This window comes from Oncorhynchus kisutch, linkage group LG13 (assembly GCF_002021735.2).
Source record: "Oncorhynchus kisutch isolate 150728-3 linkage group LG13, Okis_V2, whole genome shotgun sequence".
Lineage (NCBI taxonomy): Eukaryota > Metazoa > Chordata > Actinopteri > Salmoniformes > Salmonidae > Oncorhynchus > Oncorhynchus kisutch.
Window position 1 is genome coordinate 63,643,634 of NC_034186.2, and position 24,824 is coordinate 63,668,457.

The following is a 24,824-nucleotide window of genomic DNA, read 5'->3' on the forward strand; positions in this document are numbered from 1 at the left end:
CGTGCCTTCAGAAAGTATTCATACCGGTTGACGTAGTTCATATTTTGTTGTCTTACAGCCGCAATTCAAAATGTATTAAATATTTTATTAAACACAATACCAAATCAAATGTATTTAAAGCCCAGTTTACATCAGCAGATGTCTCTAAGTGTTTATACTAAAGCCCCAAACAGCAAACAATTCAGATGTAGAAGCACGGTGGCTTGGAATAACTCCCTAGAAAGACAGGAACCTAGGAAGAACCCCGAGAGAGGAACCAGGCTCTGAGGGGTGGCCAGTCCTCTTCTGGCTGTGCCAGGTGGAGATTAGAGTACTTGGCCAGTAAATAATAATCACAGTGGTTGTAGACTAAAGGAATACATGTCAGTTGGCTTTTCGTAACCGAACATTCAGAGGTTGAGACAGCAGGTGTGGTAGAGAGAGTCGAAAACAGCAGGTCCGGCCGGGACAAGGTACAGTCGCATGTCCGGTGAACAGATCAGGGCTCCATAGCCAGAGGCAGAACAGTTGAAACTGGAGCAGCAGCACGACCATGTGGACTGGGGACAGCCAGGAGTCATCAGGCCAGGTAGTCCTGAGGCATGGTCCTAGATAGCATTCTGAACCAGGTTTTCCTCTAGGACTTTGCCTGTGCTTAGCTCCTTTGTTTCTTTTTTTTATCCTGATAAACTCCCCAGTCCTTAACTACAAGCATAACCATAACATGATGCAGCCATCACTATTAAACCCAGTAAAACCGTTTTAAAGCCTCCATTGGCCTCAATGTGAAATCCCTGGGCGGTTTCCTTCCTCTACAGCAACTGAGTTAGGAAGGACGACTGTATCTTTGTAGTGACTGGGTGTATCAATACACCATCCAAAGTGTAATTAATAACTTCACCATGCTCAAAGGAATATTCAATGTCTGCTTTTTGTTTTAACCTTCTAACAATAGGTGCCCTTCTTTGCGAGGCATTGGAAAACCTCCTGAAAACCTCCCGAATCTGTGTTTGATTTTCACTGCTCTACTAAATGACCTTACAGATAATTGTATGTGTGGGTCACAGGGATGAAGTAGTCATTAAAAAATCATGTTAAACACTATTATTGGTTACAGAGTGAGTCCATGCAACTTTTTATTTGACTTGTTAAGGACATTTTTACTCCTGAACTTTAGGCCTGTCATAACAAAGGGGTTGAATACTTATTGACCCAAGACTTTTCAGCTTTTCATTTTATATTTTCAAAAACATCATTCCATTTTAACATTATGGGGGTATTGTGTGTAGGCCAATGACAAAAAAATGCAATTTAATCCATTTTCTATTCCGGCTGTAACACAACTAAATGTGGATAATGTCGAGGGGTGTGAATACTTTCTGAAGGCACTGTAGCTCGCTAGTCCGCTCTGGAAAGAACAACCTAGCAATCTAACTTGCTTGCTAGCTACAGTAACTGTAGGCAGACCTATGTAGGCTATTGTTGACAATAGGGACTGTGTTGCAACAGGCTCTGGACTGGCAGGTCTGTCACCTCAAGATAGAATGAAGCTGAAGATGCAGGAGAAAGCCAAGAAAAAAACTGCTGAGAAATATACTGTAGAACAACTATTGGGGATGGTAGAACACACACACACACACACACACACACACACACACACACACACACACACACACACACACACACACACACACACACACACACACTCCAGACATACTCTCTCTTTCTCCTGTTTCAGACTGAGGAGTGTATGGACAGTTTGGAGTTTGAGATGGCGGGGAGGTTCTGTCAGCGAGCCTGACAACCTCCTTGCCCTGGACCTGCTAGGACACATCCACTCTGAACTGGGAGACACAGAGAGGGCCAAGGAAATATCCTTCAGTGTGTGTGTATGGTTTGATTGCATCTCTGTGTGTGTTGTGCAAATGCACATGCATGTGTGTGTGTGTTCCTTAACCCCAGCTCTAAGTGTTTCTGCGTGGGGTACAGTTGAGTCCTGATGAAGGTCATAGTAAATACATGTCTCTAGGGCAGATACATACTGGCCAGGAGACTGTGCAATACTAACTCAAAGGAATACAGATACTACTGTGTATGCTGGAGAAACATGCACAAGCCACAGTGAGTACACACACACACACACACACACACACACACACACACACACACACACACACACACACACACACACATGTATTATGGATCTTGTTGAATGCATGTCTAACACAGAACACTAGGAGGAGCTGTTGCTTCAGTCTGAACACTTCTACTGACTGTCACAAACTGACTGTATCATAAACTGACTGTTACAAACTGGCAGCCAGAGATGCTGAAAACTTCTACCCCAACCGTCACCGCAGGCAGGAGCAGGAGCTGAGGCAGCAGCCTTCCCACTCCAGGACTCGGGGTCAGAGATCCTGACAGCCAGAGACATGTGTGTGGCCTACTGTTCTGTGGCAGAGATCTACTTCACTGACCTCTGGTAACACAAAAGTCATATATACATTTTTGTTACCTGAAAGGCCTGTTGTGTATTGAATTTACAGATTTGTGTGTGTGTGTTTGTGTAGTATGGAGGACAGGGCAGGAGATCAGTGTCGAGACGCCATAGAGAGAGAGCTGACCTATCACCCTGACAACCCAGAGGCTCTACAGCTGATGGCCAGCTACCTGTTCAGTACAGAGAAGAACCAGGTCCACACACACACACACACACACACACACACACACACACACACACACACACACACACACACACACACACACACTGTATGGCTATAAATCAGAGGATGGTATGTCTCACGCTAAATTATCATCTTGTTAAAGCAGCGATCAGATTATCAGATTAATCAGATCAGATTAATTAATGTGAGAAAATGGAATCATATGCCATTAATCTGCTGAGCTAGACACACACACATGAATCAGTTTATGACAGATATTAATGCAGAATTAGTTATGAAGCATATACATTTGGGCACAGGGATCACATCTGACAAAGAGAGGAGGAGGAAAGATGGGGGGAGAGAGAGCAAAATAAAGTGTTAAGGGGAGAGAGAAAAATGGTCTATAACTGAACAATCAGAGCATTTGCAATTGCCTTACAATTTTAGGATAATCTGCTAGTCCTAGCACTGCAATGAGACAGGCCTCCAATTATTCGGCAAGCCTTAATCTTTAGGGAGCAACAATAACAGCTAGCTAGGTATTTACTCCTAAATGACTCTAACATTTCAAAGAGGGGACGAGTTTTGGAATACTGCAGATTTTCTCAAGGTTACTTTTGATAATATCTCCTCCAGCCACCAGATGACACTGTGGGTCTAACCAGATGGAGTTGATTTGACAGTTCAGGGGAGCAGATGTCTGATTTTCTGTGTGTGTAGAAGGGGAGGGAGTACCTGATGAGGAGTGTGGATGCATGGCTACCTGCCCTGAAACAGAGTGACGCTCCACCCAGCAGAGAGGACATAGAGGAGGAACACACACAGGTGAGAGACACACACACACAGGTGAGTCAGACAACCCAGAGCATAAAAGCCAAGTCAGAGGGCCAACTTATCGCTCTGTCTGTGTGTGTCTGTGTGAGAGAGATTCTGTGAGTGAGTGCGTGTGTGTCTAATTGGTGTTGTTCCCTTTCCAGAGTGACATCCCACCGTATGAATCCCGCATCACCACGGCCAAACTCCTCATAGAGGCAGAAGAGTACGAGGTAGGAATATATGTGTGTAGGATGAGTTTCCTCTTTGAAAAGGCCAGTGCTCTGTATTCTTTATCTTTGCCAGAGATCATCTTCAATAATAGAGGAGTGGTCTTTACCCAGAGAGAGAGGTAAATAGAGGGAGGAACGGAGATAAGAGGATAGAGGGCTTTAGAAATGATCTGGAGGGAGAGGGGTGGAAAGGTGTGTGTGTCTGACACATTGTTTGTCTTCATCCTCCTGCATGTGTCAGCAAGCCACACACACACACACACACACACACACACACACACACACACACACACACACACACACACACACACACACACACACACACACACACACACACACACTAACTACAGACTCAGTGCCTCTATTGAGGAATCAGACACAATTGAGGAAGAGGAGATGAGGATGAAGATGGCTGTGAGCTTGGAAACATTCACCACGATAACAACAATATGGAAGAAGCAGATAACTGGAGAACAGGAGATGCCTGACAAGATAACTCAGAGCTAGAATAACAGACTATTTTAGTCTTCTATTGTTAAAAGTTTCTACACAGCAGTGGTAAAACCCAGAGGCAAGTCATTAACATTGCAGTTTTCATACAACAACAACACACACATCGGAATCGAATAGGGAATCCGTTGTTAAACAGCGGACAAGAAGCATTTGACCCAAGTAGAGCCGAGAGGGAACAAGGGAGAGGAAGACTGTGGTTACAACCAGGGTCAAATATAATTGGCTATGAATACGGATTTCTCACCCCCGTTCCACCCCTCTGTAAACTTCTTTCTCATAACTATGTTCTGCACGTGTTATTTTACAGATTCAAGTTTTTCTCTTTACTCTATGCTTTACTCACCCTCTTCTGAACCGTAAACCAATTTGATATTTCTGAAAAGCTGAAATAAAAACTCAGTGGTGATTTGAACGAACATTCCAAAAATACAATATATATACAAAAGTATGTGGACACCTTCCAATTAGTGGATTTGGCTATATCAGCCACACACGTTGCTGACAGATGTATAAAATCGAGCACACAGGCATGCAATTTCCATAGACAAACATTGGCAGTACAATCGCCTTACTGAAGAGCTCAGAGACTTTCAACGTGGCACCGTCATAGGATGCCACCTTTCCAACAAGTTCAGCTCTAGGCCCCTTAGTTCCATTGAAGGGAAATGTTAATTCTACATCATACAATGACATTCTAGACAATTCTGTGCTTCCAAATTTGTCTTCAGCATGACTGTGCAGAAAGCAAGGTCCATACAGAAATGGTTTGTCGAGATAGGTGTGGAAAACTTGACTGGCCTGCACAGAGCCCTGATCTCAACCCCATCTAACACCATTGACATGAATTGGAAGTCAGACTGCGATCCAGGCCTAATCGCCAACATCAGTGCTCAACCTCAGTAATGCTCTTGTGGTTGAATGGAAGCAAGTCTCTGTAGCAATGTTCCAACATCTAGTGCTAAGCCTTCCCAGAAGAGCTGTTATATCAGCAAAGGGGGGACCAACTCCATATTAATGCCCATGATTTTGGAATGAGATGTTTGACGAGCAGGTGTCCACATACTTTTGGTCATGTAGTTTGTATATACACTGAACAAAAATATAAACACAACATTCAACAATTTAAAAGATTTTGCTGAGTTACAGTTCATATAAGGAAATCAGTCATTCATCTATGGATTTTACATGACTGGGCAGGGGTGCAGCCATGGGTGGTTCTGGGAGGGTATAGGCCCACTCACTTGGGAGCCATGTACACCCACTGTAGAGCCAGGCCAAAACATCCAAAATGACGTTGGAGGTGGCTTATGGTAGAGAAACTAACATTAAATTATCTGGAAATAACTCTGGTGGGCATTCCTGCAGTCAGCATGACAATTGCAAGCTCTGTGGCATTGTGTTGCGTGACAAAACAGCACATTTTAGTGACGTTGTATTGTCCCCAGCACAAGGTGCACCTGTGTTATCATGCTGTTTAATCAGCTTCTTGATATGCCACACCTGCCAGGTTGATGGATTATCTTGACAAAGTATAAAAGGCTCACAAGAAGGATGTAAACAAATTTGTGCACAAAATTAGAGAGAAATAAGCTTTTGTGTTGTGTGGAATATTTAATGGGATCTTTTATTTCCATCACTACATGTTGCGCTACTATTTTTGTTAAGTGCATATGAAGGCTAGGCCTGTTTGTTTTATTATATATCACCATAGCACAAGTAAGATGCAGTCTACACATTGCATTGGAGCGATGTTAAAGGCCAAGTGCAGTCAAACGGATTTTTCAGTTTTTATATACACTGGGCCAGTTTATTAGGTACACCCATCTAGTACTGAGTTGAATCCTCCTTTGTCTCCAGAACAGCCTGAATTCTTTGGGGCATGAACATGTTGCTCAATTGGTATCAAGGGACTTTCCCCACACCATTACACCACCACCACCACCAGCCAGTACTGTTCACACTAGGCACAATTGGGCCATGGACTCTTCAGTTGTCCAGTGTTGGTGATCGCGTGCCCACTGGTGCCTCTTCTTGTTTTTAGCTGATAGGAGTGGAACCCGGTGTGGTCGTCTGCTGCAATAGCCAATCCATGACAAGGACCTACGAGTTGTGCATTCGGAGATGCCGTTCTGCACACCATGGTTGTACTGTGCCATTATTTGCCTGTTTGTGGCCCGCCTGTTAGCTTGCACGATTCTTGCCATTCTCCTTCAACCTCTCATCAATGAGCTGTTTTCGCCCACAGGACTGCCCCTGAAAGAATGTATTTTATTTATTTTTTTGTCGCACCATTCTCTGTAAACCGTAGACACTATTGTGCGTGATAAGCCCAGGAGGCTGGCCGTTTCTGAGATCCTGGAACCAGAGCGCCTGGCCCAGACCATCAAACCACACTCAATCATTTGCGTCACTCATTTTGCCCATTCTAACGTTCAATCGAACAGTAACTAAATGCCTCAATGCCTGTCTGCGTGCTTTATATAGCAAAACACAGCCATGTGACTCACTGTCTATAGGAGTGAACCATTTCAAATTTTTTTGTGAACAGGGTGCACCTAATAAACTGTCCACTAAGTGTATATTTCCACACTGAGGCTGGAAAAATACAGTGAAAATAATCGTAATGCCCTTTTAGTGTAAGAATAGACCGCCTAAAACATCAGCCTGTTTTGGTGGGATGCAGTTTTGGACTACCTGGTGACATCACCAGGAGTAAAATTAGTTAATAGACCAATAAGAGTTCAAAACCTCGCTGCCAATCACAGCTAGTTTTCAGTTTTCCCCTCTCCACTCAGACCAGCCCTAGCTAAGTTCTTGCTTGAACATTTTCTAAGAAGCTATTTCAGTTTGTTTTCAATTAAAATGGTTAAAAATAATCACAGTAAGGTACTTAATTGTTACTCAGAAATGATTTGATATTGAAGCTTTAAAAAAATAAAAAATAAATGCTACATTGGACCTTTAGGTAAATTCCAAGTGTCAAATGAATCACTTTGTTTTTCACTCATATGGAGGAGGTTACAAAGGTACGGGAGTCTGACTCAACAAACACTAATAAAGACACTACAAACACACACAAGCATGCTCACGGCTACACATAGACACATAGAGAGAGAGAGAGTTATAAATGAGCTACTCCCAGGAGGGCGGTTTCTAACTGGTCCTGAAGCAAAGGGGACGACACGTTTCGTGTGTATATTTGTTGTTGCTGTTGAGTAATCTGCAGGCAACGTTGCTGAACAGAACCATTTTACGAGAGTGCAGAGCATGGATAGGGACAAGACAAATGACTACAATAGTCAGGAGAGCTGTCTCTCTTACACACACACACACACACACACACACACACACACACACACACACACACACACACACACACACACACACACACACACACACACACACACACAGTTTCAGAGACAGAGATGCAGGAACACCAAAGCAACTGTGAATGACAATCGGTGTATTTCAACTAAGTGAATAATGTAGGAGGCACATGTATATAAAGACATATAAACAGGTAAAAGTCCTCAGCAATTCACGCAGGAATAATATTTTGTCCTTACAAGAGGTAGTGTCATGACAACCAGTCTTAGAGTTGAGTTGTTGTCGTCGTCATGGGTTGTTGTCAGGGGAATATCTGTCTGTTGTGAGTTGATGTCTGTTTTCTAGTAAGCTGTTGTTACTCAGTGGTTGGCTCCTTGGAGGTCCGGAACTAAATCAAATCAAATCAAATTGTATTTGTCACATACACATGGTTAGCAGATGTTAATGCGAGTGTAGCGAAATGCTTGTGCTTCTAGTTCCGACAATGCAGTAATAACCAACAAGTAATCTAGCTAACAATTCCAAAACTACTACCTTATAGACACAAGTGTAAGGGGATAAAGAATATGTACATAAAGATATATGAATGAGTGATGGTACAGAGCGGCATAGGCAAGATACAGTAGATGGTATTGAGTACAGTATATACATATGAGATGAGTATGTAAACAAAGTGGCATAGTTAAAGTGGCTAGTGATACATGTATTACATAAAGATGCAGTAGATGATATAGAGTACAGTATATACGTATACATATGAGATAAATAATGTAGGGTATGTAAACGTTATATTAGGTAGCATTGTTTAAAGTGGCTAGTGATATATTTTACATCATTTCCCATCCATTCCCATTATTAAAGTGGCTGGAGTTGAGTCAGTGTGTTGGCAGCAGCCACTCAATGTTAGTGGTGGCTGTTTAACAGTCTGATGGCCTTGAGATAGAAGCTGTTTTTCAGTCTCTCGGTCCCAGCTTTGATGCACCTGTACTGACCTCGCCTTCTGGATGATAGCGGGGTGAACAGGCAGTGGCTCGGGTGGTTGTTGTCCGTGATGATCTTTATGGCCTTCCTGTGACATCGGGTGGTGTAGGTGTCCTGGAGGGCAGGTAGTTTGCCCCCAGTGATGCGTTGTGCAGACCTCACTACCCTCTGGAGAGCCTTACGGTTGTGGGCGGAGCAGTTGCCGTACCAGGCGGAGATACAGCCCGACAGGATGCTCTCGATTGTGCATCTGTAGAAGTTTGTGAGTGCTTTTGGTGACAAGCCGAATTTCTTCAGCCTCCTGAGGTTGAAGAGGCGCTGCTGCGCCTTCTTCACGATGCTGTCTGTGTGGGTGGACCAATTCAGTTTGTCTGTGATGTGTACGCCGAGGAACTTAAAACTTACTACCCTCTCCACTACTGTTCCATCGATGTGGATAGGGGGGTGTTCCCTCTGCTGTTTCCTGAAGTCCACAATCATCTCCTTCGTTTTGTTGACGTTGAGTGTGAGGTTATTTTCCTGACACCACACTCTGAGGGCCCTCACCTCCTCCCTGTAGGCCGTCTCGTCGTTGTTGGTAATCACGCCTACCACTGTTGTGTCGTCCTCAAACTTGATGATTGAGTTGGAGGCGTGCGTGGCCACGCAGTCGTGGGTGAACAGGGAGTACAGGTTGAGGGCTCAGAACGCACCCTTGTGGGGCCCCAGTGTTGAGGATCAGCGGGTTGGAGATGTTGTTGCCTACCCTCACCACCTGGGGGCGGCCCGTCAGGAAGTCCAGTACCCAGTTGCACAGGGCGGGGTCGAGACCCAGGGTCTCGAGCTTGATGACGAGCTTGGAGGGCACTATGGTGTTAAATGCTGAGCTGTAGTCGATGAACAGCATTCTCACATAGGTATTCCTCTTGTCCAGATGGGTTAGGGCAGTGTGCAGTGTGGTTGAGATTGCATCGTCTGTAGACCTATTTGGGCGGTAAGCAAATTGGAGTGGGTCTAGGGTGTCAGGTAGGGTGGGGGTGATACTATCTGGAGGTGAACTAACACAGATAGTTGAGTGTTTAACTACATCGGCTAAATAGTTTGATCAACCTCTGCTCTAATACAAAACATGTACTCTGTAGATCATCAGGAATGAGATGTTGATTTCCCTCTAATCAGAATGTGTTAATTAATCAAACGTAATACCACTCAGCAGGTAATCAGCGCCACAGTTAATGAACACACACACCCTTTGTCTCTCGCATGCACAAGTGATGATAAAAAGTGTAAGAGGGAAGAAGAAAACGGGACAGGTGAACTCTTTGAAGAGATGCGTGAGATCATAAACACTGGGGAGGGGTAAGGTGAACTAGTCTGGAATCATCAGGACAGGAGGGCGTGGACTGGTGATCAGGTCCAGTGATCAAGACTAGAACTATTGACTATGACCAGTTCTGTATTGGTTGTTGAGGTCGAGGAGTATTGGAAAGGAGCGATATTGACTGATTATTGATACTAATCACGAGATTAGCTTCGTTGTGTATTGATGACTGTGTAAGCTGTCCTGTTGCTATTGACGACTGTGTCGACGGATCACTGGGTTCTGAGAGTCTAATCAGACTCGCTGATCACATCCATTGATTAGGGCAGCAGAAAGAGCGAGATGTGTGTGACAGGAAACACCTCGCTCGCTCTGCCTCCACACACATAGCCACTCAGGCTAGGAGCAGGATGTGCTTGATGTATAATGAACAACAGAAATGATGGTTTGTGTGTTTTTTTAATGATTTCTCTCTGACAGCAGTAGATGTGTTGGAGGGTCTACTAGAGGAAGATGACGAGGTGGTGCAGGTGAGTCATGATGTCAGTTTTTTTTGTGTGTGTGTTTTTATATATATATATTTTTTTACACAATACAAAACATCCACACACAAATGATAGCATACAGGCACACACAAACATCAACAACATCACCCCTGCCCAGGCCCACCTGCTCACACCCCCGTTTCCAGCACCCGCATCACTTTCTCTGGCCTCTACTGCACCATTTTGTTTCTCTCTTTCGCCTACATACTTTAAACATTTAGACAATAAAGCATTTGACCTTTTCCGTTGTGTTAACGAGGGATTGATTGATTTCCAGTTTTCATTCTTTTTCAAGATGATTGATGAGAAAAGTATTGTCCAACCAATTGGGTATCTCACTGCACCCTCATATGCCAAGTCTTGAAATACAGTATGCAGACAGACTGATTAAAAGTTCATTTACATGAATCCTTCTGACAGCCAACTTTCTAACTCTCCCCATAACTTTTGGACTTCACCATTCCCAGAAGGCATGGATTATTGCGTCATTATTAGTTTTACACTTAAGACGTGACTCTGCTGTTGTGGTGTAGAATTGATACATTTTGTCTCTTTAGTTTATACTGGGTTAAGCGTACATTTTCGTGCACTGTAATTCTGTTAGTTATGTTCCAACATTCCCTCCATCTTGTGGCAATATCAGTTATTTTTAAGTCTTGGTTCCAATAGTTTCTTTTTGTTCTTTTTTCTAAGAGATTGTCCGTTGATTATGGTCTCTGCAAGGTTTTGTCATATGAATATCCTTTTCTGACTCAAATGGGATTCCCTCAAGATTGCTTCTGATGTCTAAAATATTTTAAATAAACATTTCTTGATATAACTTTTAAGTTACATGCATTTGAAAACATCTACATTGGTCAGTTCAAAATTTCTTTTTAATTCTGTCATGGAAATACATTTATTTCCTATTACCGTCATTTACAGTTTCTATGCCTTTTTTAGTTTTCAATGTGGACCATTTTATCTGTGAATTCTGAAAAGCTATCCAAGGATTGTTCCATAGGGTTGTGTTTTTAGGGAGTGATATTGGTTCTTGTAGAATATGTTACATTTTCTTCCACTGTTATAGTGTTCTTAAGTTACATTTTCTTCCACTGTTATAGTGTTCTTAAGTTACATTTTCTTCCACTGTTATAGTGTTCTTAAGTTACATTTTCTTCCACTGTTATAGTGTTCTTAACTATGAAGTTGTTCATGTTTTTACCTTTATCCTTTGAAAATAGACACGTGAAAAGATTCTGGGGTAGTTTTCTTCTCTGTGTGTGAAGTGAGCAGGACACACACCTGCAGCCTCTGTTCAGTTCTCTCTGCTCCAGAGCCATATTGGTATTCTTTGCGAGGAGTGTGTGTGTGTGTGTGTGTGTGACGATCTCACTGCAGTGTGCTCATTCTTTCTCACCCTTCCTCCTACACACCTCAGCTGACAGATTGAGAGCAGTCACTTGCTGAACCTTTGAACTCATTCAGGAGACACCTGCTCTAAGCAGAAACACGCACACACACACATTATATATATATATATATTTGTTTTTATATATACACACACAGTTTGAACTCCTATGAATATACAGTAAAGCGTATGTTTTGTCAGTAGCACCATCAGAATAACCTGTATAACACAACTGGAAATGACGATGACACAGCCTACTCTAAACCCTCTATCCACAGCTCAAACTGTATTTGTGCTAACCATTCTTTTTGATAAGTCACCCACCTCGGTAACTCATGCATTGTTAATGGACCCAAACAGCTTCCAGTAGTCAAGGTGGTGGCACGTAACTCGCTGTACAAAGTAGTACTTTGTCAACTATAGAATTCTGACTTAGACATCTTTACATGGACCTTGTTAAAACTACAAATACTCTCTAGAACTAGATGGTATCTGTGACTGTTGTCTCGTCCAAGAGGACTGATTGACACCTACTTACTGTAGACTTATCATTAAGAGAATAACGTGTGGGTGTTGAGTGGATTCTCTGATGTTCTTAATTAGCTGGCTCGTTCTTTTGCTGAGACGAGTGGTGTGTGTGTGCTCATGAAGTGTGTGTGTGTGCTTAGTTTAATACATCCATAAATACGAGCAAAACAGACCATATTTCATAAACACTTTCAAAGAGACTTATTCTAATGAAGGTTCTTTTGAGGAAGCAAAGACATTCTGATTGAAGTAGCAACCCAGATCTAGACACACACACACACACACAGGTCAGTGCGTGTATTCAAAAGTTCTGAAACTGCTATGCTCAACTTAAGTTACGGAGTTGCAGATCAGGTCATGAAGAGGATGCTTTTAATAATTGTATAATCATTCAAAAGGCATAAAGTTATGTTCAGCCTTCAAGCCTCTTGTCTTCATGAGTGCGTGCGTGCATGCATGTAATGGGTCTACTGATAGAGGTGGAGGTCGCTGATGTTTTCTGTTGTAAAATGAATAGTAAATGAGGGGAATGTTAATGTCCTGCTTCTGCAAGAAGTGTTGGTGGCTGATCCTTGTCCTCAGATGAGATACACACCCTCACACACGTTTCTGAAGTACAAGTGTGCTGTGTGTTGTAGGTGGAAGGATGAGGGTAAACTATGTAGGGTGTGTTTTAATGTAGGTGTGTACAGTATTGTTATGAGGGAGAGAGAATATAGCAGGTAGTTGAGAGGAGAGAAGGAATGCAATGTGTGTAGCTGTGTTTCGTCCTTTAGTCTGAAAGTGTGGTGTGTACGTGTGTGACAGCGCTGTCAGATTGACGCATGGAGACGAAAGTTTGCGAAGACACACTGAAGCGGCACAGGCCCAGCTCGTTACCATAGTGGCAGCTCATGAGGATGCCGTGAGCATTTCAATAAGTGCCTCCGGTGTGTGCGTGTGTAAAGCCTGTTTGTCACAGTTCCAGGTACAGATTTCACGCAGGCTAGACCGTTAAATGTGTTTTTCCCCGTCAGAGCTGAGCTCACTTAATAAAATACACCTTTCTCTCTCTCACAGGTGTGGTATCTCTCAGGCTGGGTGTGTTACCTGCAGATGGAGAGAACAAGGGAGGAGAGAGAAGAGAGCGATGAGGAGAGAACAAGGGAGGAGAGAGAAGAGTGGGAGGAGTGAGAAGAGCGGGAGGAGTGTGAAGCGTTGAAGGAGGCAGCCAGATCTTACCTGACCAAAGCCAAGAAGGTACACACTGATGAGGCCATGTATTGATGTCAGCCTGTTTGGTCAATATTGTACTGTCAGCTTGTACAGTCAGTAATACACATGTATGATACAGAGCTTCACTGCTGGCAGTGAATCTGAAATGTTAACCCTATCTTAATTTAGAATTTTGTTACACTCTATATGGAGAGCCCTATGAAGTGTGTGTGTGTGTCCACGAATAGTAAACAAACAAAAGGGGTTTAGGGTTAAGGTTAGAATTACTTTTAGGAGCTAGGGTTAAGGTTCAGTTTTGGGGTTAAGGTTAGAGAAATAGGATTTTGAATGGGACTGTATTGTGTGTCCCCACAAGGTTAGTTATGCGCGTCAGCTGTTTGTTCAACCCCTCCGCAATTGCTAATAAGCCACCCGCAATTGCTAATAAGCCATCCGCAACCGCCAAATTATGTGACAAAGTGGAAATCTGAGGCTTGCATCTGACCGCTAATATAGAAAATGTCCTGTACAGTCAGAGATGCTGGAACAATTTTTTAACTGGAGGTGCAGGATTTACTTTTAGGTGGGCATATGTTTCTGCTTTCTGACATTTTGTTAGGCTATTTGTTACTCGACTTGTCTATAATTAGATACATGCAGCTTTTGTCATGTACTTGTTGCCTTAGAAAACAAAATAAACCCTTGCTCAACAGAAAAGATGTATGTATACATCGATACAATGAATGCTTCAATCTAGTTGACATCGGTAAAGTTCTCTTTCATCTGTTTCTCTGCGCAGAAATAACCCCCCAAAATGGGAACGATTTTCTGTGCAAAATGTCCAAATTACCAAAATGTTACCAGTTTTAAGTAGGGATGCAACAGTACAGTGGGCCCACGGTTCGGTATGTATCACAGTTTGTGGGGTATGGTTTCGGTGTCTTTATATTTAAGAAAAGTGTGCGCTTGTATGACTCATAGTTGGCAACACGTAGCTCTTCATCTCCCAATCCAGTACATAGTGAACCGTCACAGTAAAGTAGCTTCCAGTACATAGTGAACCGTCACAGTGAGGTAGCTTCCAGTACATAGTGAACCGTCACAGTGAGGTAGCTTCCAGTACATAGTAAACCGTCAGTGAGGTAGCTTTGAAATGCTCTGGAGGTCCAACTATCAGTGGCGAGAGCTAGATAGGGTGCCTGTGTCAATTCGTTTTCAATGTCTCTCTGTGATGTTTCATAGAGTTTGGGAATTACTTCGCTGCTGAAATGTGTGCAGGGGACATTGTAATGCGGTAAAAAAAAAAAAAAAACATTTCATCAGGTGACGAAATCCAGATTCAGTAATCTTTGTCTATGAATAATCCCACTGCTTTCTTTATTTCTTTGTGTTTTTTTTTTTATTTGTCGCAAATTGTTTTTGGAAGGCAGCAGCGAGAGATTGTTGTGTTTTCGCTAACGAGTGGACGCTCCTTGCTCCAGCTCCACCTGCTAGGGATAGGACCGAGTGATGGCGACGTAAATGACACATCATGTTAGAAGTGTTTCCACTCGAGTAGCCGACAGTGGCAAAGCAATGCTTGCAGACTGTACTTTGTTTTTTTACGGTCTTCTTACCCTCATCATCGTATTGAACACAGAATCAAAAATGTTCCCACACAGCGGATTTGAAAGACGGCATTGCTTCTCTCTGTTTTGCCATTGTCACGTTGGAGCTGAGAGAATATTATTTTTAGTTTCCATTCTCTTCATGGGGCCCCATTAGGGAGGTTTCCTACTGTCATTGCAAATCGTCCATTGGTTGTTTAAGGGGAGGGGGTTGCTGTCACTGCGGTTGCCACATTTTGAGACATTGCTGTGGAGTAAAGTTTGTCAGCCCTCAGGAGCCCCCTAACGGCCACAAACTGCGCGTCTGGTTTGGTGGATCTGAATGTACAATGTGCGTGTAGTCTGCAGCCCAATAAGCAAATTTAGGAAATTATAAGAAAATGACATTCATACGGTGATTCCGCGGTTCACGTGTGTGTATTGAGCCGTAGGGGGCGTACCGAACGGTTCGATAACATACTGTGTACCCTTGCATCCCTAGTTTTAAGGGAGTTAAAAGCTGTGAAAACGACCCAACATGTTTAAGATTCAATTTGAGCTTGGATGCATATTTTATGTGGTTGAAATACTATCAGCTTTTTCGATGCTGATAAAGTTAGGACCTTCACGGGCGGTCCCTAACCGCGCATTCATTCTCTCAAGATAAATAAATAATATTTCTCCACTGCTCTTTCCAAGTCAATTTACATTTGGTGTATAATTTTACTGCAATAACCGCTTAATTCTGCAGGAGTTAATATTAAGACTATGCGAGAGGTTAAAGACCCACAGTTAATGTCCAGATTTCAGTTCCTATTCCATTTAACCCATCTGAACAGTACAGGTCCCTTGACATATTTGAAGTCCCAGTCTTGTGACTGCTCCTCACAACCATCACACATCATTTTCCCCATATATTACTTTTCTGGTTCTCCTTCTCTTTATTTTAAACTCCATTTTGCAGCTTTTCTCTTTTTGAATTATACTCCGACATTGTCCTTTTTGCCTCAGTGGACCAGCGTAAAGGTTTCTGCCACTGTTCCCAAAAGCATTTGGCAATTGCTGTGTATTTGGCGCCTTTACAGTTAGGCCCAGAAGCTTAGGCTTACGCACTGACTTCAGATACAAATAATTAAAGGAAAACCCCAATGTAACCTATAGCTATGAATTGCACAATAATTATACATTTATGGATTTTTGTCTTTATTCAACCCGCCCGCCTGCCACCCACCCTTAATCCACACAATATTTCATGACCATAAACCTGCCCACCCCACGGATATAACCACGGGGACTGCGGGTTAGTTTCAACCCGCGCATCACAAGTGTGTGTATGAGAGTCTTCCATCGTAACAGACCAGGGTTTGTGAGCGTGGTGTTAATTATTAAAGTGTTCAGTCTCAAAGTTAGTCAGAAACACTGAACATGTTAATGAGGCCTACTACACACTGGCTTGTTTAGACACAAGTCCACTTCTAGCATACTTAATTATGTTGTTAGCACTGTTTGTGTGATTGTGCATATTTAATTACATTTGTGCATGTATGTGTCTGTGCACATTTGATTCTGTTCGTTAGAAATATCTCCATTATTCATTTCCCCTCTGATGAATGTGCTTCGCCACATTACTTCTAAAGAGACAGACCCTGTTTCTCTTCGGCTCTCATGGAAGTTTACAAGGGGGTTGGATGATGGTTGACCTTGACACCCCTCCAACCATCCCTCAACCCCTCTTAGAGGAGAGAAGAGGAGCTGTAAACTCATAGCCCCTTATAAAGCCACAAATAGCTGTATGCAATTTGTATGTTTGTCATAGGACACAGGCATGAACACCATGCGCACACACACGCACACACACGCACACACACACACACACACACACACACACACACACACACACACACACACACACACACACACACACACACACACACACACACACACACACACACACACACACAGGTAGTGGTGTGAACAGTACATGTCTTTGGCAATTTATCTCTCACTAGGGGAGTCGTACACACATATGTGCACACACCAGGGTTTCTGTTAGCTGACAATAGCCGGCTTTTGGCGTAAAATATATTTTTAAGCCTTTTAAATAAAACTGTTCAGTCGAAGAAAAAGAATCCCATGGCAAAATATTGCTTTTTTGAAATACCAGTCGATGTAAACACATTTGACCACTCATGCTTAACAGTCTATAGGTTAATTTGCATAATTTAGTGGAATTAAATTGGCGCGCGTGTACTTTCGTTAGTCGTTATGTTTATCACATGCTCACAGTATACAGACACAGAACCTATGAGAGGAAAATCTGTTAGACAGCGAGGGAGCTACTGCTACAGCTTCGCAAAAAGGTCATTCGTTGCTCCTGGAGTTAAAGGTGCTTTTATAAGCCCAATCATTCTAAAACTATTCTAAATCCACAATTTAAAAAGAGCTAGGACTACTATTTTTATTTGTCAACTGGTAGGCCTAATTGAAGCGAGCTTTCTATTCGCCATTCAAGTGCATGTAGGCAACTTTAGACAGGCTTCAGCGCGTCACACATCACTTTACAATGTGCTGGAAGCAGTATGCATTTTAAAAACATACTTAATTGTTTGAAACCTGAACATTTGACTTCTCATATGATGAGGCATGTCTTACCGCGCTTCAAAGTAAAAACCGACCGTCGAAACGTGGAGGCAATTATTTATTTCATTTACCAGTAGCCAAAGGCACAATCATAGTCATATTAGTAACCCGTGGTAGTTGTTGCATCTTTAGATCTCCCCTCTTTCTAAATTTCAAATGTATATTTTTCATCTCTTGTTACATGAAACCACTCATGTGCGGTGTGCGTTTGACAACATTGTCTACCGCTAATTGCATTATGCAGCATACATTCGCGAGTAGCCTTGTGCACATTGCTGCGCTTATAATGTGAAGAATTAATAGTTTATCAACGTTCTGATCTGTTGCATCAGCCTCATTGCTTATACATTTTTTTTTTATGTAGCCTAGGCCTACTGGTTGTATGAATTTGGGATATATTGTCCCACAACTGTCCCAGAGTCTGTTTGGATTAGGCTATTTCTTTCTCAACAAGCTGACCAATAGAATAGGTCAACTTTTCCCACTAAGGGGGACAGTAGATGGACATAGGCTAGTGATTTTTCTGTTACTCGTCTTGTTGGCTGAGGAAAGGTATATGTGGCAGTTATTCTAACATCTTCAAATTGCTCTTCGGAATTAGATAAGGACGCACACCGTTGCATCCTCGACTCTCATGTTCTGAGTAACCATTATCTAAATGTGAGTTCTGTCATTCTGAGCACCGTGGGTTGACGCCCTAATCAGGTTGCGCACCCAATGCATATACGTCTGGTAAATCTCTCAAATGTCCGTTAAATTAAAATGCTGCCGGTTAAATGTCCGGCGCCACATTTTCCTAACAAAAACCCTGACACACACACTATTAACACTTCACTCCTGGAGTTCACTCACGCTTTTCAGCCACAGCATTAAAATTACATCACACACACACACTCCAAGCCATCCATACCCTAAGGGATCGCCTCTAGCTCATCAAAGAGTAAAACGCTTGACCTCCACTTGCTCCTTCCCACACACACTCATTTATATATTCACACACACACACACACACACACACACACACACACACACACACACACACACACACACACACACACACACACACACACACACACACACACATACATACTATTTTACTCCACACACACAAGGCTGCCTCTCTCTGATGTTTTTACTATTGATTTCACCTCCTCTGCTCTTAACCATACCACACCATCCCTCAGCCCTCTACTCCCCTACACTCCACCTCTCACATCATTCCCTACCCTGCTCTCCTCATCTCCTGAGAGTGTGGGTGTGTGTTTCTAGGTTGGAGTTTGAGCAGTGATCTGTCACACAGACAGGAAGGTCACTTGTGGAGCAGAGAGAGAAGGCGGGTCGAGAAAGATGGAGAAGGTGAAGAAAGAGGGATGAAGAAAGTAGTGTGGGTCAGGAGGAAAAGAGAGCGGGTGAAGGATGGAGGGAGTGGAGACACAGCAGGAGAGATTTGTAGGAAGTTTGAGAGGAGCTGAGATAGGAGAGGGGGATTGTGATTTAGAGGGAGGCGAGGAGTTAGTCCTTGATCTCTATTAGATTCACCCAAAGAAAGAAAGAAAGTCTATCATTCATTTTGCCTCAAGGGCACATCGGCTCTCACTTAAACAATTTCTGCTGCTCTTTTTATGAGATGTGTGCCATTTATTGTATGTGCACTTAATCACCCTGAACCTCAAGGAAAGTGATAGGGATCTGGAGCGTGGGGAGAGAAAGAGGAAGGAGAGGGATCTGGAGCGTGGGGAGAGAAAGAGGAAGGAGAGCGAGAGGGATCTGGAGCGTGGGGAGAGAAAGAGGAAGGAGAGCGAGAGGGATCTGAAGCGTGGGGAGAGAAAGAGGAAGGAGAGCGAGAGGGATTCTGGAGCGTGGGGAGAGAAAGAGGAAGGAGAGCGAGAGGGATCTGGAGCGTGGGGAGAGAAAAAGGAAGAAGAGCGAGAGGGTGAGATAATTAAAGGGTTAATTTCCCTCCTCTCTCTTCATAGGTGAACACCCTCACCCCCTGTCACAACGGCTTAAGAAAGACGTGTCATTGGGTGTATGTACGTGCAGCAGTGGCCAGATGTGCCTCAGACTCCAGGCTTTGAGGGAAAGCTTCTTGGATTAGACCAGAGAACCTGCTGACCCGTGATGCACATACACAGACCAGCTGACCAGTGAAAGAGAGAGACACAAACACATACACACCACACAGAGCAGCCAACCTGTGAAAGAGGGAGACACAAACACACTCTCACATACACAGAGCAGCCAACCTGTGAAAGAAGGGAGGGAAACTTGCATTACTCTAAATGAGAAATGTGTTTAATTGATTGTGTGGCTTTGCTGAGCTCAGCACTCTTCTCTAATGTATAACACTGTTTATTTAACTAACGGCTATCGCAATGAAAAATGATACTATCCTGGCAGATGCGTTCCTCTTTATAAATGAGCATTCCATAAACGTCACAGCTTATGTTGAATAAGTACATTTTATTGATATGCCATGCTACTCAATTGATCAGCTTGAAAATGAAGGACATCAACTGTCTCCAAATGAGCTCCTAGGGGGCCAAGCGTCTTCAGTCTACTGCTTGGAGACACAAACGCATGCACGTACGCACACACAAACTATTTTGGCAGGGTTACACTGTAAGTGTGAAGGTGATCTGTTCCTGCTGCTGTTTGTACTTTGTGTGCATGTGCGTGCGTGCTTGGATGAGACAGAATAATGCAGTTCAGCCCAGATTCTCAGACCTGCTTATCTCCCTCACTAGAGGAGAAGTTTCGAGCAAAAGGAATGAATCAGTGTGTGTGTGGTGGGTTCCGTTCTGTTATCAGTCCAGTGCTTCCACTCAGGCAGAGAGTTTTATACACCAGGAAATCTACTGGTCCCCTCTACAATAGGCTTTTGTAATGGTCCTGCTTCACAGCACATTTCACTGAGATAACAACAGCAATACTGTGTATGCGAGAGAGAGCAGAGAAAAATCCTATCTGCTTTCCTTGTTCTGCTGAGCCCAATACACCAGGAAAGAGGCATTTTTCACAATAAGTCGTGGTGGAAACGTGCATGTATGTAATAAACTGTGTCTCTCTCTCTCTCTCTCTCCAGCTATACGTGAAGTTGCGCTGTGACGACGGACCCATACTGGAGCACATGGAGCAGCTCCTGGTGGAACTGGGGGGTGAGACAGAGGGGGAGGAGGAGACAGACCCTGCACTGGATGAAGACTTTGAGCTCTACAGTGACGATGAGGAAGAGGATACCATGGAACATTGACCTCACCCCTCTCTACCAGTGATGTAGTGGTAAAACAGTATGTTGGTAACGCTGAGAGACTTCCGCTGTGAATAAAGTAATGCTCTCCATGTTTCCAATGTCTTTTTCTGCGACAGGTGCGTAAATAAAAAAAAGTGGGTAAACAGCGTTTAGACTGCATACCACTCTCTACTTTTATAGTACACTATTAACTCAGACATTAAATAAAGGTAAAGTTTATAGAGATGTAGTTTACTAAGACCTCTTACCTATCACTGTACACCTTACAAACTAGACCAGATGCAACACTTGGTTGGAAAGCAGCAGAGTTGTGAGTGCAACAGTCGATGGGCCCTTGAGTATTCTCTGAATCTCTCTCTCTCTAGATATTGTCTGTATTGTGTTCTCAGAAGTGAGTTTCCCAGAATCATATGACCTCTCTCTCTCTGTCATATTAGTGCTGAATTGTTTTCTGTATTAGAAAAGAGTGATTGACATGTCGACTCAAGCTTTGTTTCCATTGTCCTCGAACGAACCAGATAAAAAACAACTTCAATGCTGTTTATTTTCTGTATTTTTCTCCTCTCAATCTGATTCTGTTGTGTTGTGGAGTTCATGAGGATTGAGCATTGATGGAGATGGATTAAGTTTCAATGTCACATGCACAAGTAGAGTGAAATGTCTTTCTTGCTAACTGTAACCCCAACAATGCAGTAATCAATAACGTAGAACAAAAACACACAAGATATAACAAATATATTATACAGGGCCAGTTCCAGTACCATATTTACAATGTGCAGGGATACTGGATCGATAGAGGTAGATATGTATAGGGGTAAGTTAAGTAGGCATCAGGATAAATGATAAACAGTAGCAGCAGCGAATATGATGATTGTATGTGAGAGGGGGTGTGTGTGTGTGTAGTCAGTATAAATGTTTGTGAGCAAATTATGGAGTGGGTGTGTACTGTAAGTGTGTAGGGCCCTGTGAGTGTACATAGAAAAGAGAGTCAACTCTGATAGACCATGTAGTCATTTTGTTAGCTATTTAGTTTGCTAACAGAAGGGAGAGGGGAGAGGAATGACAGATGAAGAGCGAGGAGAGTGAGTGTTGTGTGTGTACAACACTCACCTCTCAATGTTTCTCAAGGACCGTTAAGGCTTTATAGAAGCAGAATGTAGGAAGAGAGGGTTGAGCCAGGTGAGTGTTTAAGAGTACACTCTTTGAAAAAAGGGTTATTCGGTTGTCCCCATAGGAGAACCTTTTTTGGTTCCAGGTAGAATGCTTTTGGGGTCCGGGTAATTCATCTTAACAGAACATGCAACTCATGTAAAGCAGCCAATAAAATTTCATTTTCAAACATTTGCTAAATGCAATTTATAGGAAAACACCATTCTAAACAGTGCAAATGATGCGTGTGGTTCCATATCAAATGAAAGTGTTGCCATATGCAGATTAGGAGATGCTAGTGACGATGAGGAGGAGGACGCCATGGAACATTGACCACACCCATCTCTCTCACTCTACAAGTGACCTAGTGGTAAAACAGTGGGTTAGCACACGCTGAGAGACGTTCGTGGTGAATGAAGTAACGCTCCCTATATTTCCAATGCATTTTTCTGTGATAGGTGGGGAAATGCACGGGTAAAACAAAGTGTGTAAAAGCCATTTAGACTGTATACCCCTGTACACTATTAACTCGGACATTAAATAAAGGTAACGTTTTTAAATTGTAGTTTATAAAGACCTCGTACCCATCTCTGTACAACTCACAAACTAGACCAGATGCAACACTTTGTTTGAAAGCAGCAGAGTTACAACTTTTGATGGGCCCTTGAGAGAGGATGAATGGGCCCTTGAGTTTTCTCTGAGTTTCACTCTCTCTCTCTCTCTCTCTCTCTCTCTAGATATTGTCTGTATTGTGTTCTCAGAAGTGCCTTTCTGCTGTTCAACCCTGAGTTTCCCAGAATCATATGACCTCTCTCTCTCTGTCATATTAGTGCTGAATTGTTTTCTGTATTAGAAAAGAGTGATTGACATGTCGACTCAAGCTTTGTTTCCATCAACCAGGATCAAGGGGCAGGGCAATTTGTGACTTGTTTTGGTAATCAGTGGCTGTCTTGGAGGGGGAGTGGTTTCACCTCTCCTAGCCAATCAGCAATTAGTACAGGGAGGTATGCTCTCCACCTCTGCTAAGCAATTAGAAATTAGTGTTAGTTCTTCAGTGTCCCCTGGTTTCTCAGCGGCAGCTATAAGCGGCAGTCGTGTCAATGGCTGTTTTGTCGCATACTAAGAAGGTTGACGGAACTAAGACGGTTCTGCCGAGTTGTTCTGCGCAGATGTTTGAGGAAAGAAAGAGAGGAAGGCTCCACACCACTCTCTCACTTGAGTATGTTACCTAGTTATTTACGGACTTTATGTCTGGATGGCGCCGAAGAACATGGCAGATTTGTTTTTTTACATTCTCCCAACCAATTGTGTTATTTTGTTTCTTTGCGTTTTGTGTAACTTGTTTTTTAACTTATTGTGTACATAATGTTGCTGCTACAGTCTCTTATGACCAAAAATAACTTCTGGACATCAGAACTGTGATTACTCACCGCGGACTGGAAGAAACGTTTTCCTTTAACGAGTCAGACGAGAAGGATGTCCTGTTTTCACTGGAACAGGCTCAGATCCACGCCTTTTGTGTGAAGAAAAGACACAGGAAAAATGGACTGCAGATCGGGAAGCTTTCTAAGAATCTGTAGGTAAACTCCCACTGCCATCTGTTCTGCTTGCTAACGTGCAATCATTGGATAATAAAATTGATGACCTACGATTTAAGTTTATCCTACCAATGGGACATCAAAAACTGTAACATCTTATGTTTCACCGAGACGTGGCTGAATGACAACACAGACAATATAGAGCTAGCGGGATTTTCCATGCACCGGCAGAACAGAGACGCTACCGCTGGTAAGACGAGGCATGGGGGTATGTGTCTATTTGTCAATAACAGATGTCTAATATTAAAGAAGTCTCAAGGTATTACTCGCCTGAGGTAGAGTACCTTATGATAAGCTGTAGACCACTCTATCTACCAAGAGAGTAATCATCTATATTATTCATAGCCATCTATTTACCACCACAGAACGACGCTGGCACTAAGACCTCTCTCAACCAACTCTATAAGGTCATAAGCAGAAGAAGACAATGCTCACCCAGAAGTGGCGCTCCTAGTGGCTGGAGACTTTAATGCAGGCAAACTTAAATCAGTTTTACCAAATTTTTACCAGCATGTCACATGTGCAAGCAGAGAAAAAAATCCTAGACCATCTTTACTCCACACACAAAGATGCATACAGAGCTCTCCCCCGCCCTCCATTTGGCAAATCTGACCATAATTCTATCCTTCTGATTCCTGCTTACAAGCAAAAACTAAAGCAGGAAGTACCAGTGATCAGATGACGCGGATGCTACACTACAGGACTGTTTTGCTAGCACAGACTGGAATATGCCCCCTTGAACTTTGCGACCTTTTGCCACATTTCAGGCTTCAAACATAAAGATATAAAACTGTATTTTTTTGTGAAGAATCAACAACAAGTGGGACACAATCATGAAGTGGAACGACATTTGTTGGATATTTCAAACTTTTTTAACAAATCAAAAACGGAAAAATTGGGCGTGCAAAATTATTCAGCTCCCTTAAGTTATAAGTTATAAGAAATCCCGCTATGTCCTCAGACGAACCATCAAACAAGCAAAGCGTCAATACAGGATTAAGATTGAATCCTACTACACTAGCTCTGACGCTCATTGGATGTGGCAGGGCTTGAAAACTATTACGGACTACAAAGAGAAACCCAGACGCGAGCTGCGGAGTGACGTGAGCCTAAATGCCTTTTAGATGAG

General features: G+C 42.9%; 1 protein-coding gene across 2 annotated transcripts; it reads left to right on the plus strand.

Annotated features, from left to right (window-relative positions):
• The first annotated feature begins 1,656 nt into the window (after nt 1-1,656).
• Nucleotides 1,657-21,488, plus strand: LOC109901449 (probable assembly chaperone of rpl4). Of its 2 annotated transcripts, XM_020497446.2 has the most exons (8): nt 1,660-2,100; nt 2,340-2,461; nt 2,550-2,673; nt 3,366-3,470; nt 3,623-3,691; nt 10,289-10,342; nt 13,335-13,514; nt 20,781-21,488. In XM_020497446.2, the coding sequence occupies exons 1-7, from the start codon at nt 2,074-2,076 to the stop codon at nt 13,446-13,448; spliced, it is 615 nt and encodes a 204-aa protein (XP_020353035.1). In that variant the 5' UTR covers nt 1,660-2,073; the 3' UTR covers nt 13,449-13,514; nt 20,781-21,488. The 2 variants fall into 2 exon arrangements, with proteins under 2 accessions (XP_020353036.1, XP_020353035.1); XM_020497447.2 differs by lacking the exon at nt 20,781-21,488 and having other exon boundaries at nt 1,657-2,100; nt 10,293-10,342; nt 13,335-13,400.
• Nucleotides 21,489-24,824: the final 3,336 nt, after the last annotated feature.

What these genes read in the sequence shown, in the direction of transcription:
- LOC109901449 (XM_020497446.2), top strand. Translation starts at nt 2,074, where the DNA reads ATGCTGGAGAAACATGCACAAGCCACA. An exon ending in TAGAGGAGGAACACACACAG is followed by an intron (nt 3,471 to 3,622) that starts GTGAGAGACACA and finishes TTCCCTTTCCAG; the next exon opens with AGTGACATCCCACCGTATGA. An exon ending in AAGATGACGAGGTGGTGCAG is followed by an intron (nt 10,343 to 13,334) that starts GTGAGTCATGAT and finishes TCTCTCTCACAG; the next exon opens with GTGTGGTATCTCTCAGGCTG.